At 39.3% G+C, this 20,000-nt stretch overlaps 2 protein-coding genes across 4 annotated transcripts in view; one reads left to right on the forward strand and one right to left on the reverse strand.

The window, feature by feature from the left end:
- The window catches only part of LOC129407855 (uncharacterized), a 32,379-nt gene that overhangs the window by 2,329 nt on the left and 10,050 nt on the right, over positions 1-20,000 (forward strand). The window lies entirely within an intron of this gene.
- LOC129407856 (glutamate dehydrogenase, mitochondrial-like) lies at positions 1,704-15,541 on the reverse strand. 3 transcript variants are annotated; one of them, XM_055150217.1, is made up of 9 exons: positions 15,454-15,480; positions 14,894-14,912; positions 14,619-14,733; positions 13,127-13,264; positions 10,578-12,716; positions 8,901-9,046; positions 3,052-3,143; positions 2,847-2,909; positions 1,704-2,016 (listed from the first exon to the last, which is right to left on the reverse strand). In XM_055150217.1, the coding sequence occupies exons 6-9, from the start codon at positions 8,911-8,913 to the stop codon at positions 1,873-1,875; spliced, it is 312 nt and encodes a 103-aa protein (XP_055006192.1). In that variant the 5' UTR covers positions 8,914-9,046; positions 10,578-12,716; positions 13,127-13,264; positions 14,619-14,733; positions 14,894-14,912; positions 15,454-15,480; the 3' UTR covers positions 1,704-1,872. The 3 variants fall into 3 exon arrangements, with proteins under 3 accessions (XP_055006192.1, XP_055006193.1, XP_055006191.1); XM_055150218.1 differs by lacking the exons at positions 14,619-14,733; positions 14,894-14,912 and having other exon boundaries at positions 15,454-15,541; XM_055150216.1 differs by lacking the exons at positions 8,901-9,046; positions 10,578-12,716; positions 13,127-13,264; ... (1 more) ...; positions 14,894-14,912; positions 15,454-15,480 and having other exon boundaries at positions 3,052-3,396.

Here is a 20,000-nt window from a genome sequence, read left to right on the forward strand (position 1 = left end):
GGTGTTCCCCAGTGGGAAGTTTTTGATTCTGGGATCAAGCCTCCAAAAATCGTTTTCTGACAAATTTGAGAAAATGAAATCAGCTGCAACTCAGAAAGATGTTGAGAAGAAAAACTTCAGAAAATGAAAGTTACAGATGACAAGGAGAAGGAGGAGGCAAAAAATGAGGAGGAGGTGAAAGAAAAGGAGAAGAAGGAAGAAGAAAAGAAGGAGAAAGAAGACAAATGACCAGTGATTCTCAACTTCTGTCAAAACAAAAACTATAACAATAGATTTTTATTAAAATAAAGTCTGTTGTAACCGTGTTTGTTGTGGTCTAAGTAGTCATTAATTTTTATTTATATATCTATATATATAAAAAAAATTAAAGGAACACTTTAAAAACACATCAGATCTCAATGTGAAAAAAATCTGTTGGACATCTATACAAATATGGACAGGGCAGTGGTGTGTGTGTGTGTGTGTGTGTGTGTGTGTGTGTGTGTGTGTGTGTGTGAGGTGTGTGTGTGTGTGTGTGTGTGTGTGTGTGTGTGTGTGTGTGTGTGTGTGTGTGTGTGTGTGTGTGTGTGTGTGTGTGTGTGTGTGTGTGTGTGTGTGTGTGTGTGTGTGTGTGTGTGTGTGTGTGTGTGTGTGTGTGTGTGTGTGTGTCTGTGTGTGTACGCCTCAATCTCTCCTCTCCAGCCAAACACATGTTATCTCAAACACACCTTCAATTATCCAGAAGCCCCATTTATACAGTCATCCCGACAACACCGTGCCAGCTCCCTCGACCCCCTCTTTCCCACCGGCGTTTTTCGTCCATCCTCAGTCCAAAGACGGCATCTTCAAGGAGGGGGGTTCTGATTCAGATGGGTGACTATTTTGGATTGGAGATTATACCCCCACCCTGAATCTCCCCACAGCCACCACATCATCCACAGTCAATAAATATCGTTATCGTATTCCACTGTTGTGGGGTGATCCTTGCTAGTGAATTGTTTATATGTGTGTGTGTGTGTGTGTGTATCTATCTATCTATATGTAAACAGCCTCCACGTTCCAAATAAGAAGTTCATACTTACAGCTCCTGCTGATCGTGGCTCCCATTTTAGTCTTAAAATGTTCATACTAACTCGCTCTATATGATCCTGGTGGTTTTTTTTCACAATTTTGTCTTTCAAAAAAATCTCATTCATAATATAGAGCCTGTCTCCAGTTTCACTCCTGTAACCATGAGCATCACGAGCCTCATTTGAGCGACACTGAACTCTGTGGGTGACGTCACACTCACTTTAATCCACTTCATTTATACAGTCTGTGGTCTATATATGTATATATTAATATATCTATATATGTATATATTTATATATGTGTATATTTATATATTTATATGTGTATATATTTATATATTTAGATATATCTATATATTTCTCATTGTGATTTGAAATGGAGAGAGGAGAGGGAGAAGGAGAAAGAGAGAGAGGGAGGGAGAGAGAAGGAGAGAGAGAGAAGGAGAGAGAGAGAGGGAGAGAGAGAAGGAGAGAGAGAGAAGAGAGAGGAGAGAGAGGAGAGAGAGAGAGGGAGAGAGAGAAGGAGAGAGAGAGAAGGAGAGAGAGAGAGAGAGAGAGAGAGAGAGGGAGAGAGAGAGAGAGAGAAAAGGAGAGAGGAGAGGGAGAGAAAAGGAGAGAGAGTGAGGGAGAGAGAGAAAGGGAGTGAGTGAGTGAGTGAGGGGGAGAGGGAGTGAGAAATGAGGGGAAAACTTTTGGCTATAAGGAGATAACATTTTCATTTGAATTGTTAATCACTATGAAAATGGTTGATATATGAGCATGGGCATTTTTTGGTACTGGACCAGAACTGGACTAGAGCGGTTAAGAACTGGACTAGAGCGGTTCAGACCAGTTTGTAGTCCTCCAGCTGCTTGGGGTCGATGCCTTCGGGGTTGTAGATGTTTCCGTCGATCTCGCCCACTCCCACACACTTGGCCCCGAACCTGTGCAGGTACCTCATGGAGTGAAGACCCACGTTACCAAAGCCCTGAGGAGAGAGAAAAGGGCTGCAGTTACCCTTCAAAATAATATTACATCTATGGAATGGCAAAAAAAAAGTCCTCAAAATGGCGCCCAGGACACTGAAACATATGATTACCCTGTACTATTTATTTATTTATTTTATTAAATTGTTTTTTTTATGTTTTATTTATTTATTTTTAAATATTTTTTTTCATTTTATGTATTTTTATTTATTTATTTATTTATTACCCTATACTATTCACTTGATTGTGTTCATCTTTGAGAGCTGTAAAGATCTACGGATGGAAACAAAATGCTCTGGCGCCCTCATGTGGACATTATGGACATGTCACCAATACGTTTAACTGCTTCTGTATGGTTTAATTATTCAACTCTTATTGTTTTATATTTTTATTATTTAACTGCATTCCTTCACTTTCACCAGGTTCTAGTCAAAGTTTAGCAAGCATGGAGATTTTTACTTTTTCATAACTTAAACATGCACAAAAATATCTAAAAAACAAATAATTAACCTGCCTGCCTAAGTCCAAATATTTGAAACCATAAATTTACATTTTATTTGTTCTTTATTTAATGAAGATCCACAGAGATCTGGATTCTTATTTCAAGACAAGACAAGACAAGACGATATAAATTATATTTAAATGTGAAATCATCAAACCTGCCAAACTGCTGCGTTTGTATCACTTTTAAAAGGGGCACTGTACATTTTTTCTGTCCATTTGTGGAATTTGAATATTGTGTTTGTTTGTGTACTTCCCCAACAACTTCAAATGTTTGCACTGAAATGTGTTGATATATTAATTAGTGAAACTATTATTATAAAATACTAACCCGAGCAGATCTCTCCATTGTGTAGGCCAAGCCTGAGTGAACAATGTCCTTCTCTGACGCACCCTAAAAAAAAAAAAACAAGTAAAGATCAATTAAACAGCTTTGTCTCTTGATCAGTTCTTTCCTGCACATTCATATTGATGCACTTACTTTCCAGTTCCTTCAGTGTAACTTATAAAAGTGTGATTGAACTTTGTGCACTTACAGCAACTCGAGCCTGGAAGTCAGCGGTGGGCACGATGGGGATGGGTCCTCCTTGTTTCCCAAACTTCCGCTCTAAACTCTCCTGCACAGACACTGGACAGAAGAAAAACGAATGACACAAATGTAAAAACATGGAAATAAAAATGTCATGAGATCATTTTCAACATGTGAGCCCCATCCTCTCCTGGCACGAGATCTAGTCCCATCCCTAATGTTAAGTAAACCCATATAAAAATATAAATACCATAAAATAATGTAATAATGTAATAAAATAAAAATATGTATTCTCCTTTTCATGTGTAATTTAGCATCTGTTTAAATAGAGTTTGAGAAAAAAATCACACATAAATGACCAAAGAGTAGCAGAAAATACCTGTATAGATGGCACCACATTCCTAAGAAAGGAGCAGCTCACACTGTATTTGTGTCATCATTTCAAACTGCCTGTGATTGGTGCGTTTCATGGAGCAGATGTGCAGAAACTAAATAAATAGAGGAGCAACTTCAACTCAACTCAGACACCAACTTTTGACTTCTCAGCTACTTGCACAGCACAGCCACAACTCCACTCTTGGTGAGTATCTTGCACTTGATAAAAGATTAAAATTAAAAGCAAATCAAGATTAGACAAAAATATTCTGTTAGATTAGGGCTGTAACTGCATATTATTTTTAGTAATCATCAGTGATTATTTGTTGATTAGTCCATTTCTGTAGTGCCTTTGGGATTAAAAAAAACAAAAAACTATTTAAAACAAAAACATGTTAACCCTTGTATTGTGTTAGAAAGCTACCCGTGATTTAACTCAGCCTGAAAATACTTAAAAACACTGCATATCATCCAATATTGTTTTTCCCCTCATAACTAACTTAGTATGTGTTCATGTCCATGGAAACATTTTTATTTATTTATTTATTTTTGGCTGCACAGACCTTTTATCTTAAAATATACCACTCGTTTTTTATTACAAAAACTGCTTAAATTCACTAATTATATTTCCTATAGTGATAAAATTTGTAATTATATTATATAATTATACTATAATCATAATAATTTTATATATAATACATATAATATAAATCAAATTTATATAAGTATAATTATATTGGGGTGTCAAGAGGCTTGGTGACCATGAACTGTCACTTTTTCTTGACTTGAAGACGTCTCTTTCAGTCTTTGTGACATCTGGGTTCTCCTCACCACATGTGTGCTCTTGTTCAGAGTCATACTGAACCTCATCCTCATCCACAGACGTATATATGAATGGACATAACTAACGCTGTAGCCACCGCGTTCCAAATAGAAAGTTCTCCAGGAGGCTCTTCCGGCTCCTTCTGACTCTGGCTCCAATTGACTTATGTTAGGATCTTGTCGTCCTTCTCTCTGTACCTGCTGCTGTGAACCTCGTCATTTTGGTCTTAAAAATATACGTATTAACCTGCGACACATGATCCTGATTTTTTTTTTTTTTTGGCTGTTTTATCCGTCCAAAAAATCCTATTCATAACATATAACCTGGCTCTAGATTCGCTCCTGTAACCGTGAGCTTCATTTGAGCAGCGCCAAACGCTGTGGGTGACGTCACACTCACTTAGTCCACTTCTTTTATTCAGTCTGTGCCCTCATCCTCATCCTCAGATACATCTTCCTCAGCTTCACTTTCCTCTCTGTCTTCAGAATCACTGTCATGACCAAAAATCTGATCCAGCGCCTCATAAACAGTGAACCTGCTCATGTTAACTGATGCTGCAACAGAATACAGCTGATAATATCTCACTAAAACCCTGTTTATATATGACAATGTTTATTTTAGATTCAAAATGTATCAATGTGCTGCAAGAAAGAGAAGAGTTCACGTGGGTGAAGACGACCTTTGTGTGTGTGTGTGTGTGTGTGTGTGTGTTGTGGGACACACTGAGCCATATTTGATCCACAGAGCAGCCTACAGCTTGTAAGTGATGCATAAAACAGCCACTATTCTCTGCCGGGTCATTTTTGACCCGTAACACCACAGATGTCACTTTTTTTTTTTTTTTTTACTTTACAATTTACTAAAATGGTGAAAATTGATTTTGTTGCGTTAAAAATAGTTGTGTCTGAGGATTAGATGAAGCCTCATTCCGGTACAAAAAAGCAAATGGCAGTTTTTACATACCTAAACTTGAAAACGGTTCAATTTTGACCCTAACACAATATAAGGGTTAACTGGAGTCTGGAGGTGTACTTGAATACAAGAACCCAACTCACAACCAGGTGGTGATCAGTTGACAGCTCAGCCCCTCTCTTCACCCGAGTGTCCAAGACACGCGGCCGGAGGTCAGATGACATGACTACAAAGTTTTTGTTTTTTTTTGTTTTGTTTTTTATTAAAATGACAAAATCTTTTTAATTTTACAACAATGCCGTCTGTGATATAACCTGGTTACCTAGACAACAGCATGTGTGAGAATTTGATAATAATAATGAGATGTACAATAGCCGGAAAGACCTGGCAGACCCAAGCGTGTAGTGAGGGTCTGTTGGGAACGTCTGGCGGAGCCCTCTGTCAGAGGGACTTTCAACTCGCACCTTATCCATATCATACCATATCTCCGGCCTCCCCCGGAATCCGGGAGAAGTCCTCCCGGATTCCGGAAGCCGGAGATATGGAGTCCGAGTGGGCTTCATTCTCGGCCTTTATTGTCGATGCAGCTGCTCGGAGCTGTGGGCGTAAAGGTCTGTGGTGCCTGTCGCGGCGGCAACCCCAGAACCCGGTGGTGGACACCGGAAGTAAGGGATGCTGTCAAGCTGAAGAAGGAGTCCTATCGGGCCTTGCTGGCTCGGGGGACTCCTGAGGCAGCTGACGGGTACCGGCGGGCCAAGCGTGCAGCAGCCCGTGCGGTCGCGGAGGCAAAAACTCGGAGCTGGGAGGAGTTCGGGGAGGCCATGGAGAAGGACTATCGGACGACCTCAAAGAGATTCTGGCAAACCGTCCGGCGCCTCAGGAGGGGAAAGCAGTTCTTCACCAACACTGTTTACAGTGCGGGGGGAGAGCTGCTGACCTCGACTGGGGACGTTGTCCGGCGGTGGAAGGAATACTTTGATGATCTCCTCAATCCCACCGTCACATCTTCCGAGGAGGAGGCCGAGGCTGGGGACTCGGAGGCGGACTCATCCATCACCCTGGCTGAAGTCACTGAGGTGGTTGGCAAGCTTCCTTGGTGGCAAGGCTCCGGGGTTGGATGAGATCCGTCCTGAGTACCTTAAGTCTCTGGATGTTGTGGGGCTGTCTTGGCTGACACGCCTCTTCAACATCGCGTGGCAGTCGGGGACAGTACCTCTGGACTGGCAAACCGGGGTGGTGGTCCCTCTGTATAAGAAGGGGGACCGGAGGGTGTGTTCCAACTATAGGGGGATCACACTCCTCAGCCTCCCGGTAAGGTCTATGCCAGGGTACTGGAGAGGAGAATTCGGCCGATAGTCGAACCTCAGATCCAGGAAGAGCAGTGTGGTTTTCGTCCTGGTCGTGGAACACTGGACCAGTTCTACACTCTCCATCGGGTGCTCGAGGGTTCATGGGAGTTTGCCCAACCAGTCCACATGTGCTTTTTGGATCTGGAAAAGGCATTTGACCGTGTCCCTCGTGGTGTCCTGTGGGGGGTGCTCTGGGAGTATGGGGTCCGGGGCCCTTTGCTAAGGGCTGTCCGGTCCCTGTATGACCAGAGCAGGAGCTGTGTTCGCATTGCCGGCAGTAAGTCAGACCTGTTCCCGGTGCATGTTGGACTCCGCCAGGGCTGCCCTTTGTCACCGGTTCTGTTCATTGTATTTATGGACAGAATTTCTAGGCGCAGTCAGGGGCCGGAGGGGGTCCGGTTTGGGGACCACAGGATTTCATCTCTGCTGTTTGCGGACGATGTTGTTCTGTTGGCTTCATCGAACCAGGACCTACAATGTGCACTGGGGCGGTTTGCAGCCGAGTGTGAAGCGGCTGGGATGAAGATCAGCTCTTCTAAGTCTGAGGCCATGGTTCTCGACCGGAAAAAGGTGGCTTGCCCTCTCCGGGTGGGTGGGGAGTCTTTGCCTCAAGTGGAGGAGTTCAAGTATCTCGGGGTCTTGTTCACGAGTGAGGGAAGGACGGAACGTGAGATTGACAAGCGGATCGGTGCAGCTTCGGCAGTGATGCGGTCGCTGTATCGGACCGTTGTGGTGAAGAGGGAGCTGAGTCGAAAGGCGAAGCTCTCGATTTACCGGTCAGTCTTCGTTCCTACTCTCACCTATAGTCATGAGCTCTGGGTAGTGACCGAAAGGACGAGATTGCGGGAGTAGGGTGAGGAGCCAGTTGAGGTGGCTCGGGCATCTGTTCCGGATGCCTCCTGGGCGCCTCCCTCGGGAGGTGTTCCGGGCATGTCCCGCCGGGAGGAGGCCCCGGGGAAGACCCAGGACACGCTGGAGGGACTATGTCTCTCTGCTGGCCTGGGAACACCTCGGGGTCCCCCCGGAGGAGCTGGAGGACGTGTCTGGGGTGAAGGAAGTCTGGGAGTCCCTGCTTAGGCTGCTGCCCCCGCGACCCGGCCCCTGGATAAGCGGACGAAAATGGATGGATGGTATTTTTTTCTCTTTGATGAGCTAACATTTGTTAAACCATACCTCACTCTCACACCTACTGCAACCTTGAGGTGATTTCACATAACCAGAGTAGCATTTGTTTTTTTTTTTTGTGAAGGGGAATCTTCCAGGGAGGAGTTGAAAGCAAAAAGGCAGACATTTGGCAGCTAGCAACCTGGAGGAGGAAATAAACCCAGATATTGGATGGATAAGTGATACAGCAAATTCTATTAAACCTGGAATTCAATATAGGTTATCTATCCGGTCAGTTATATTTAAACCCATTTTACTATTTGACGAAAACTATTTTGTTGTGCAAGCTGTTTACTATAGAAATCTATTTTTATCTTGACATTTGCAGGCTGTAACAGGTACAGAAAGAAATAATTCAAATACTTTTCCATAACTGTTATGTTTTGCATCAGTGGTTTGTTTATTTACCACAAAGGCTACATCAGTCTGATTTTCATATCCATTTTCATATCCATGATATTTCCATATCATTACAACAAGAAATGATAATTGTAGAGAGTAGTAATCATTTCCAAGTTACCAAATGTATTTTCCTATATATGACCAGAGTTAGGGCGTACTCAAAGTGTGAAATGAAGCTTAAAGGGCCCATAATGTGGTTTTCTTGACCAAAACATACCTGGAGTTGTGGTTTGTTTCATTCACATATGTTTAAATAAATATAAACCCTACAGTTCTTCTCTCAAATTGAAAAAGCTCTATTTCACTTTTTGATATCATGGAGTAACACAGGAAGTACTCCACTGTATTTTAAAACTCCACACACCTTCTCTAGAATAATTTTGATAATTTCAGCCCTGGAATTGCCCCTCTCTATGGAAGTAAAGGTGAAAGGTAGCTGTTAACTTGAAAACTACTGCTTCATGACAACCACAGGGTGGAACAGAGCATTTAGAGTTTTGGAGACAGACTATTATTGCAGGATTCTTCAAACATGTGTGAATGAAACAAAACACAAAACCAGTTATGTTTTTAAGGCAACAACATTCGAACATGCCTTAAAGCTCACAAGAGTCAGTTTTAGATAATATAAGACCTTTAAAGCGAGGTTACTTGATACCAAAAGTGTAACAACCACTGCACTACATGCTCAAAGAGTAGGCTATACATTCTTTATTGTATTTTGTATCTACCCAACTTTGATGCTAAAGCGATTCAATTTCTGTCACCATATGTTACAAATTTAAATCCAATGAATCTCAACAACTGTTTTCCCCACCCCGGGATGCTTACCCGTTGAACACATGCACGGCCTTATGGGAAATCCCGGGTCAGAGATGCACACATAGCTTGCCACAGAGAGGCAGGGGCCGAGGGGCAGTTGTGGTCCATCGGCCGGGCTCCTGTGTAATGTGATCACAGATGAGGGCCAATGCAATCTGTAAAATGTGCACAGGTGTCAGCAGTGGATTAGAGCTCAAATAATCCAAATTATTGTTCAAGACCTAGGTTTATGGATAACAGGATTGGCTGCAGTCATTATTATAGCAATCACAATAGTAGTTTAACAGTGATATAATGTTACCATAGCTAGTGTAGTATTTTTAAGCCTTACTTATGTTTTGGACATTTCATCCACATTGCCCAGTGTTGTCCCAATACTAAAATTTCAACCTTGATTTCGATACTAAGGAATAGACACAAGACTTAATACTGATTCTGATACCACAATAATAATAAAAAAAAAACACTCTTTCTTTAAATAATAGAATGTAATTTTTCAGGTTTGAATAATAGTACTTTCTTTTATATTACCATGTGGTGTTATATCTGTGTAATTCCTCAGCTGTCCAAGTAGGTTCCCTAGTGGTCTATGGATGTATACCAGTCTATGTTGTCCTATACTTGTTCTGATATGGCTCAAGTTCATTCTAAAGCTGTTCAAAAAAGGTACATTTCAGTCCTTTTTTAGACTTTTTTCCTTTTTATCGATACCTGCTCAATGAGTATCTAGTTTCTATACAAGTTAGTATCAATTAGTATCTGATTTTTGATACTTTTGACTATTGCCCACCCTGCAATATTGTGCAATTATTAAACAAAATATGTTGGAAAAATAAAACAAAATGAGAGGTTTATTTATGAGTTACAAGACTCTGGTGTCTCATATGGTTATGGTAACAACACATTACCCTTCAAATCAATCACACAAGTTTTGTTTAATTTAATTTCACCATTATTTATCCCTTATGTTTCTAATCCTAATGTCTCAAGTGTAAACTCCATAAGTTGTGAATCATTTGGTGCTTTGATGATGTTGCCATTACAGTATTAACAATAATACTTAATGGGCTGTGTGTTTGCAGTAGGCCTCATTTATTGCAGGGCGTTGCACATGAGGCAGTAAATGTTATGGTATGTTGCGCTGGTTTATGCTGCTAAAATATGTAGGCTAAACTATTTTCCCAGTAAAACCCATAGCGTATAGAGGCCTATATATAAGCTTAATGACTAGGTTAAACTTCTACCTGTCACGACGCTGAGGTGTGTTCAAATACATCAAGATAAGAGGAGAATAGAGCTTTTGTTTGTTGAGGCAGCACCCAGTGTAAATGACCACTTTAACTTCACTCTTGTGCTGAGAGTGGATTATCTTATCTAATACTACAACAGTGAGACGTGTAGGTATATGCGTACCCAGGTAACAACACTGATATTGATACCTGTGTTTGGAAAATGGTCCAATTGGAATTATGAATAAAAATGTAATTTACTGATCACTATTAGTATAAGTAGTGGTATTAGTACTGGCTAGCTATAGTTTTTACAGCTCCTGTTGTTACTAATAAAAAACAAATTTTTAGTACAGACTACTGGAACCATTTTGTTTGAACATCGGTATCAAGTAACAATAGACAATCAAAACCCAAGTAATATCTTTCCTGGGATCCAGAATACACACTTACTTACTTGTAATACTTCACAAAAATGTGAGTCTGGCCACCACTGAATCTCCCTGTTTTCAATTGGGCCAATCAGGGACACACATGGTCACTCTGTATTGGAAAAAATAAAAGAAAAAAATATCACAGAGGACTGAAAAACATCTGCATTGTGAATTTCTGCAGAATCAATAAGCAAAGCACTAAACTAAACCAAATTAGACTTTATTTGTAAATCTTAGGTGACCAATGAGCTCCTTTGGTTCACATGCATCACTGAAAACAAAAGCAAATGTAATTGCACAATCATATTTGGCGGGTCTTGAGATGCAACAGAGGCCGTGGGGACCAGGCTGATATTAATCTGTATAAGAAACACAAAGAGAGATCGTTCTGGGTTAATAACAAATATTAAATTAATGCCATGACTGGAGAGCTGTTACTGACATGCAGTCCTTCCTACCACATAACAGATCATTTCATACACCTGAAAATTGCAATGTGACTTAATTTACAACTAAACAAAACACTGCTCAGAGGAAGCAGCTCCTGCACTTGTTGTACTGTGTGATTGTTGATCTCTTTATTTCCTTTTTAAACAAATTGGAAATTCCCTGTACATACTGAACAGGACAGAGGCAGCATGTACTGTCCTCTGCACATGTTTTCCCCCCTCGCCCCCTCCCCTTTTTGATAATTTCCGTTGGTCGAATTTAGGGATGGGCATTCGATGAAATTTTCTTAATCGATCGTCGGAAGAATTAACGATCGATTATCGATTAATCATTCAAGTTTTTATATTAAAATGATCATCATTATTATTACTATCTGCACTACTAATCTGCATAAATAAATTCAACTTTATGACATATAAACAGTAACGACTCTAGAGCCACATCAGCCCGTTTGACATTATAATGTGTTTAATGCAGTTTTGCGCAACTCTCACAGAAACTAAATTTAAAACCGCATCACTAGTTTGCATAAACTAAGCGAAGATAAAACTACAGCTCTTGTGTCGCTGATGCGGTCAACGTCTGTTGGATTAAAAGACATTATTCAGTGGAATACAGGTTAGTGTGACCATATTTGCGTTTGTCAAAACCAGGACACCGTACGGGGGGTGGGAGATGGGGACTCGTCATCGACATTGCGCAGCTCTCACCTGGTAAAGCTTTTTCCCACTGGACACCGAAACATATGTGCTGCTTTGTACACTGTGCACATGGACTCACACTTGTCCCGAACGCAACGGAAAGCGTGGAATTTCTTGTACAAATCATCGTTCAATACGCATTTGTGCTTCGGTATGCTACAGACTGACCGACTGTTTGTGTCTCGCTCCTTCTGAGTGCAGAGAGCTACATGTACGGACCCCTGTTTGGTCACGCTACGCACAGCAACCTGCATTCGGTTTGTCGATTAAAATTAACGTAATCGATGAAATTCATAATGATCAATTATCGATTAATCGATTAATCATGCCCATCCCTAGTTCACACCATAACAGAGACTGATTCAGATTCATGTGAGGACATAATGACAGTCACAGCAGTAACTTCATCAGCAGCAGAAGTGAACCAGATTGACGAGAAACAAAAAGGTAAAACTGAACGACTGTTTGCTGGGATGATGATCAATGAAAATATTGTGAACTTCCAGATTGACTGTGGTGCTACCTGCAACATCATACCCATCAACCTGCTCAATCCGGATGTGAAATTGGAGCACACAGACAAGGTACTGGTAATGTACAACAAGTCAAAAATGTGTCCATTAGGCAAGTGCAAAGTTAAGATGACAAATCCAAGAAATCAGAAAAAGTACAGAGTTGAGTTCCAAGTTGTTGGAGAAGACTGTAAAACGCCACTTCTAGGGCGCAGCGCAAGTGAAGCAATGAAACTCACTGAGGTCCAATACAACATTTATGCACTAGACAGTATTGTGACAGAAGACATTGTCAATGGAGACACCTGGCAGTTGGAAGAAATAAAGACGGAGTTTCAGGACGTGTTTAAAGGAGACGGCTGCTTGCAAGGGGAACATAAGCTGGAAATTGACAATACTGTGCAGCCCGTCAAACTTCCAAAGCGCAGAGTGCCAGTGTCAATGATGAAACCACTTAAAGAGGAACTCAAAAGTCTTGTGGGCAGAAAGATAATAGCACCTGTGGAAAAAAGCACCGAATGAATCAGTGGTATGGGTATTCAAGTTGTAATATATATATTGATACTTTGCAACTCATGTCATTAATGTTCCCTTGGGGGTGATGTTAACTGTCTGAAGCTGTTACTCAAGATGAACGTTAATCTGAGTTTTATTTTATTTTAACAGTCTGATCCTAAACAACTGAGATGGAATTATAGTATATTACATTGGTCAACACTTTTTCATATTTTTTTTTTTTTGAAAACTCAATTATTTGGGAGTTTTTGCTAATGTGTGACCATGGTAACTGATAAACATCCCACCATAGACATACATGCTGCTGCCCCCAGCATGATGTCACTGCAAAGTATCAATTGTCTCAGAAAACTGGACTAGAGCGGTTCAGAACTGGACTAGAGCGGTTCAGACCAGTTTGTAGTCCTCCAGCTGCTTGGGGTCGATGCCTTCGGGGTTGTAGATGTTTCCGTCGATCTCGCCCACTCCCACACACTTGGCCCCGAACCTGTGCAGGTACCTCATGGAGTGAAGACCCACGTTACCAAAGCCCTGAGGAGAGAGAAAAGGGCTGCAGTTACCCTTCAAAATAATATTACATCTATGGAATGGCAAAAAAAAGTCCTCAAAATGGTGCCCAAGACACAGAAACATATGAATACCCTGTGCAATTTATTTATTTTATTAATTATTGTTATTGGATTATTATTATGTATTATTACGTTATTTATTTATTACATATTTTTTTAATTTTATGTATTTTGATTTTTATTTATTGTTTTTGTTTTTTTTACCCTGTACTATTCATTTGATTGTGTTCATCTTTGAGAGTTGTAAACATCTACGGATGGAAACAAAATGCTCTGGCGCCCTCATGTGGACATTATGGACATTTTACCAACCAGACTAAACCCATCAATAAACAACTTATCATAAACAACTGAACCAACTCAGAACTCTTCCAAGTTAATATGTATTCATGCTTTTAACTGCTTATATATGTTTTAATTATTCAACTCTCAATGTTTTATATTTTTATTAGTTAACTCCATTCCTTCACTGTCACCAGGTTTACACCAAAGTTTAACAAGCATGGAGATTTTTACTTTTTCATAACTTGCACAAAAATAAATAAAAAACACATAATTGATCCACCTGCCTATGTCCAAATATTTGAAACCATAAATTTACCTTAAAATGTGCACAACATTTGTAATAAATCTTAAAGTAAATCCTTATTGTCATTTCCAGTAACAAAGCCTATATTTGCAACACAATTTAGTAGGTATAGTTCAGTTTCTAATTGTGTCTCTGTCTTGTGCGTATTGTGTTGGTGATAAAAGTTAGACTTCTTGATCTTCCTCCCATAAAAAAAATAAATAAATTAAAAAAGATCATGACAAGACAAGTAAAAAAATACTATTACACCAGCGCCATCCGCTCCATCAGGGCTCAGCAATATTGGATTTTAATCTGCGAAGCATTTTCTGTAAACTTCATACTTGTGCCAACTCCTCCGAGGGCGTTCACCCAAACAGGCTCAAATTTGGTCCACATTATCTCAAGGGGTGGGACATCAAAAGTTATCTCAATTTTTCTCACGTCTTGAATTTTTGTACAAATTGCTTCCATTTGCACCAACAGATTTCATTTTTTGGTGGTCACAAATTGGACCCTATAAAAATGATGTAACCTAATCAATAGTCCTTCTTGTGCCACACATTTTAAAGAGGATTGTTAAATTAGGCCCATTGAATGTTAGATCGCCCATATAACACTCAAAAAGCAGGACCTTTTCCAGTAAATGGACACACTGGTTATACCCCATTCCTTCACTATACACACCATCATAAAATCTTACACCTTTTGATGTGCGTTTCATTTAAAAGGAGTGAACTTAAATCACCATAAAATATGTTCCACAGGTGAGACTGGGCAGTTGGCCAAGACAAACAGACCTGTTCATGAATACATATGAACAAGGACTTGTTCAGGGTTAATCACACGCACCGAGGTCATTTCTGAAAATTAGAAAAAAAAAACTCTTTTACACTTTTATTCAACTCTGGCTTAGTTAAATAGTAACAGTCTATAATATGTTTTACATTATGCAAAAATGATAATAGCATGTTCAAATTTAAACTTTAAAAATTTCAACTTGTCTGATAACAGTGTACTTACTGGCTGTGCGCATGATTTGCTAAAAGGATAAAAAGAAAAACAGTCATGTCTCCAGATTGAGTCAAAGAAGCGACCATTTTCACTCAACTGTTACATTTTATTTGTTCTTTATTTAATCAAGTTCCACAGAGATTTGGATTCTTATTTCAAAAGGAGTCCTGGCCCCAGACAAGACGAGACTAAATGATTTACATTTAAAATGTGAAATCACAAACCTGCCAAACTGCTGCTTTTATATCATCTTTTTTCTGGTGGACCTGCTTGTACTGTGGGAGAATCCCCACCAGAAAAGTTACGAGTTACACTTTAGGATGTTACACTTTAATTCCATTTGTGGAATTTGAATATTGTGTTTGTTTGTGTACTTCCCCAACAACTTCAAATGTTTGCACTGAAATGAGTTGATATATTAAAGTGAAAAAAGAAAAAATCAACACGCCTGTTCAATTAAACAGCTTTGCCTCTTAACCAGTTCTTTCCTGCACATTCATATTGATGCACTTACTTTCCAGTTCCTTCAGTTTAACTTATAAAAGTGTGATTGAACTTTGTGCACTTACAGCGACTCGAGCCTGGAAGTCAGCGGTGGGCACGATGGGGATGGGTCCTCCTTGTTTCCCAAACTTCTGCTCTAAACTCTCCTGCACAGACACTGGACAGAAGAAAAACGAATGACACAAATGTAAAAACATGGAAATAATGTCATAGATAATGTTAAGTAAACCCATATAAAAATATAAATACCATAAAATAATGTAATAATGTAATAAAATAAAAAAAATATGTATGTACTTGAGACCACAGGACATGAATGATGCGATTTTCTCCTTTTCATGTGTAATTTAGCATCTGTTTAAATAGAGTTTGAGAAAAAAATCACACATAATGATTATTTGTTGATTAATCCATTTCTGTAGTGCCTTTGGGATAAAAAAAAAAAAAAAACTATTTAAAACAAAAACATGTTAACTGGAGTCTGGAGGTGTACTTGGATACAAGAGTATGTTTTTTTAATTAAAATGACAAAATCATTTGGATTTTACATCAATGCCGTCTGTGATATAACCTGGTTACCTAGACAACAGCATGTGTGAGAATTTGCTAATAATGAGATGTACAATGTTCTGTCCCATCGGTCACAATATGTTTGGGTTGAACTTAAATAACTTCCAATATTACTACAGATGAAAATAATAGCATGAAGTACAAGTTAACAATTACATTTATTTTCTGTAGTGCCATGGACCAAGCACCTTCATCATCTTCATCATCTTCATCAAATTCATCACCTGGAGGGGAAACAGCTCTGCAAAGTATTGGGGCCGGAATTGAATTTTTGAGCATTGGCCGTGAGAGAGAGAAACAGAGATCCCCACCTCCAGCTTTGCCTCTTGATGGCTACACACTGCCAGAAAGTAAGTTTACAGGCAATGAGGAGGAAGAGGAACATCTAAGAAGCCTGAAGGTCACCTGGGAAGAGGCACGCAAGTACGAAAATGACACCAGAAATCAGAGCTCGTGTGAACTGTGGAAAGAGCTCAGAAAGCCAAGGATCACTGCCTCTCACTTCAGGGAGGTGAGTCACGTCAAAGAGGAAAATAAGGGCAAACTGATAGAGCGCCTCCTGAATGGGATCCCTCAGACGGAATCCATGAGGAGAGGATTGGAAATGGAGCCAGAGGCCATCAGAAAATACTGCGAACAGAAGAACGCAGAACACTTTCCCTGTGGCTTCGTTATCCATCCTGACGCTTATTGGATGGGTGCATCTCCAGATGGGATCATTTATGATCCAGAGGTGAAAGGCTTTGGTCTCATTGAAGTTAAGTGTCCTACTGAGAAAAGGATTGCAGACTACGTCGACAAGAAAACAGGAAATGTCAAAGTAATCGTCAAGCATAATTGGCAGATTCAGGGTCAGATGCTAGTGACTGGAATGAAATGGTGTGATTTTGTGGTCTGGAATGGAAAAGAACTTCATGTTAAACGTGTCTCCGGAGACGAGGAGCTACAGAGAACTATGAAGGAGAAAGTCGATACATTTTATTTTGAGTCCTATTTGAAAGCTTTTCTTAAGTACAAGAAACAAGAAATAAATCCAGTAAACAGAGGAGGAGAGGCTGAAAAGGGTGAAAAGAGGGAAGAGGATGAAGAGGATGGAAGAGGAGGAAGAGGAGGAAGGGGGGTCTGAAAGGGCAAGTGGAGGAGAGGGGGATGAAGAAGGTAAAGAAGGAAGAGGGGGCAAAGGAGGAGAGGAGGATGAAGGAGGTAAAGGGGAAAAGGGGCAAAAGGTAAAAGTAACTAAAGGGAACAATGGAAAATGAATTTCTTTTGATGTATTGTTTAAAGTAGCATAATGTATAAGTCTCACAACAGTGTCTAAAATAAACTGAGTGTCAAACTGTCGCCTACAGTGTTCACGTTTTTTTAACATTAGTTAATATTTGAAGAGTACTCACTGAGCAGGTGGTAGTTCTAGTTGGAGTCCCTCTCCTATTTGAATGTGAGAGGGGTAATTGATTGGATTGATTGGATTGATTGGACACCAGGGGTGTCAAACTCATTTTGGTCCAGGGGCCATATCCAACCTACTTTGATCCCAAAGGGGCCGGATCAGAAAACTCATGGCACATATACCCCAAAAATAGCAATAAGTTCAAATATTTGTGCAGAGAAATGCAAATCTATTACAGAAATATTTTTTAATTGATGAACTCTTTCTTATTATAATATTATATTATGAACAACCTGAAACTTTAAGAAAAATTCAATTTCAACACAATGTTTTAACATGAACTTGTATGTAAATAAGAATAAGTCCATTTATCTTGGAAAATCCTGCACTCGGCTCCACTTTTCTCATTTTGGACATTTTGTTGATGAGGGTGTCACGGTCAACAGTCAAAACGATCGTCCTTTAAGAGCGTTTGGAAAGAGACAAGTCTTCATTTGTGCTGCTCTGGTGGGAGGAGCCACGTACAGAGACGCTGGAGACGCTGTTATGCTCAGCACTGCAGAAAATTAACAATATTTTAATAGAAAATATAATTAAAATATTTTAGTAGAAAATCAGCCGAGGGCCAGATTAAAGGTCTTGGAGGGCCGGATCTGGCCCCGAGGCCGTATGTTTGACACCTGTGGTCTAGACAGTTGGTAGATATAATAGTCACACCTTACTTCACTGTCACCAAAAAAGGATCATGTCAAATTCTATGTCTTGATGAGAACTGGTTGGAGTTTGATAAATCCACCCAGTCTGATAACAACATAAAAGAGCAGGATGACTTTGAATCAGGCACATCCAAAATACAGAACAAAAACACACATTTAAGTTCAAAGCAGATTCCCTGATTTTATAAACTGTGCCGGACAAAATAAATTGTTTTGTTCAAATCCACCAAGGTTTCGACTTTTTGTACAAAATGAATAAGTGGACACGGGTGGCCAGAGAAACAACTGAAAATGATAAACTACTCAAGAGATAATAATTCAAAGTATAATCAGACTAAAATAATCAAAGTCAAAGTAAAAGAACCTGAAGACATTTTGTCTTATTGGCCCCTTTAATAATTCCATAACCTGGCTGATTAAAGCAAGATAGACAGATAATACTTTATTTTTCCTGAATGAAATTCATTATAGTCCATCTATATCCATTTGTACCTCATTGCCTTCACATTAATATGTGCATTCCAACCAAAGGTGAGTGGACTTAAATCACACAAATATGCTCCACAGATGAGAGCTGGACTTTTGACCAAGATGTGTGTATTAAATATGTGTATTAACACATATTTGTTCAGATAGAAACTCTTTCACACTTTTCTTAACTTTTGCTCATAGTTAAATAGTAACAGGTTATAATAGGCAAAAGTGATAACAGTAACAGTTGTGACCAGTGGGATAATACCTTGTATTGTGAATTAAAGGTGCTGTAAAAGATTTTTGATCAACTGAATGTAAAGATACTGATCTTTTTACTTTTTCACTGAGATAGTTGACATATGTATTTTATTTTCAGATATGTCCCTATAGCAGCCAGGTTACCTCAGCGTTTTAATAATGAAATGGACAATGTTCTGTCCCACCAGTCACAATATGATTTGGGTTGAACTTAAATAACTTTACCTCTTGTTAATTTGAAGGGCATTTTTGAGTGTCATCTTCTCCTTTCTTTTTTACATAAACATCTCTGGCCATGTGACAGTGCACTGTGATGTTGCAAACATTTCATCTTAACTCTTTATTATTTCAAAATATAAAATTGAAAATACACTGAACTGCACAACATCTTTGGTGGTCACAAATGTGACTCTGTAAAAATGATGTAACCTGATCAATAGTCCTTCTTGTGCCCCAAATTTTAAAAAGGATGATTAAATTAGGTCGATCAAATGTTGTATAGCCCATATAACACTCAAATAGCAGGACCTTTTCCAGTAAATGGACACACTGGTTATACCCTACACCACATCATAAAATCTTACACCTTTCAATGTGCTTTTCATTTAAAGGGGAGTGAAATTAAATATGTCCCACAGATGAGACTGGGCTGTTGGCCAAGACAAACAGACCTGTTCATGAATACATATGAACAATGACTTGTTCAGGGTTAATCACACGCACCCAGATCATTTCTGAAAATCACATCAAAACTTTTGTGTTTACATCACTTTTAAAAGGGGGACTGTGCAGCTTAATCAAATTTAACTAGTGTTTGTATTTAGCATGATTTGTCTATGAGAAGCTAACAAAGGCTTAACAGACAAAGGCCCAACAGTAATATTTATGATCCTGGCCAAAAACACAAATAAAACTTTCTATATTGCAGATTAACATGCATATTGAAGTATACGAATGATATAAAGATAATCTTCTTGTAACTGAAATAAAATGTGTAGGCCTAATTAGCTGTATTTTTACTTTAGTTTTGTTTCTTTTTGTTTGTTTGTTTGTTTGTTTGATTATTAACCATCTCTGTGGAATAGTCTATTAATCAATCAAACTTTATTTGTATAGCACTTTACATACATTTGAAATGTAGCACAAAGTGCTTCACATGCAACAGAAAAATTACAATACAATAATTAAAAACAACAGCAACACC

The sequence above is a fragment of the Boleophthalmus pectinirostris genome, unplaced genomic scaffold, assembly GCF_026225935.1.
Source record: "Boleophthalmus pectinirostris isolate CB_2022bp ecotype Guang Dong unplaced genomic scaffold, ASM2622593v1 HiC_scaffold_14, whole genome shotgun sequence".
NCBI lineage: Eukaryota > Metazoa > Chordata > Actinopteri > Gobiiformes > Gobiidae > Boleophthalmus > Boleophthalmus pectinirostris.

Bases quoted from the DNA above. Each gene is read 5' to 3' on its own strand.
- LOC129407856 (XM_055150216.1), bottom strand. From the start codon at position 3,183: ATGTTTTTACATTTGTGTCATTCGTTTTTCTTCTGTCCAGTGTCTGTG. The intron at 2,910-3,051 runs GTAAGTGCACAA...TTTTTTTTTTAG, and splicing joins ACTTCCAGGCTCGAGTTGCT to GGTGCGTCAGAGAAGGACAT. The intron at 2,017-2,846 runs GTTAGTATTTTA...CTCTCTCCTCAG, and splicing joins CAATGGAGAGATCTGCTCGG to GGCTTTGGTAACGTGGGTCT.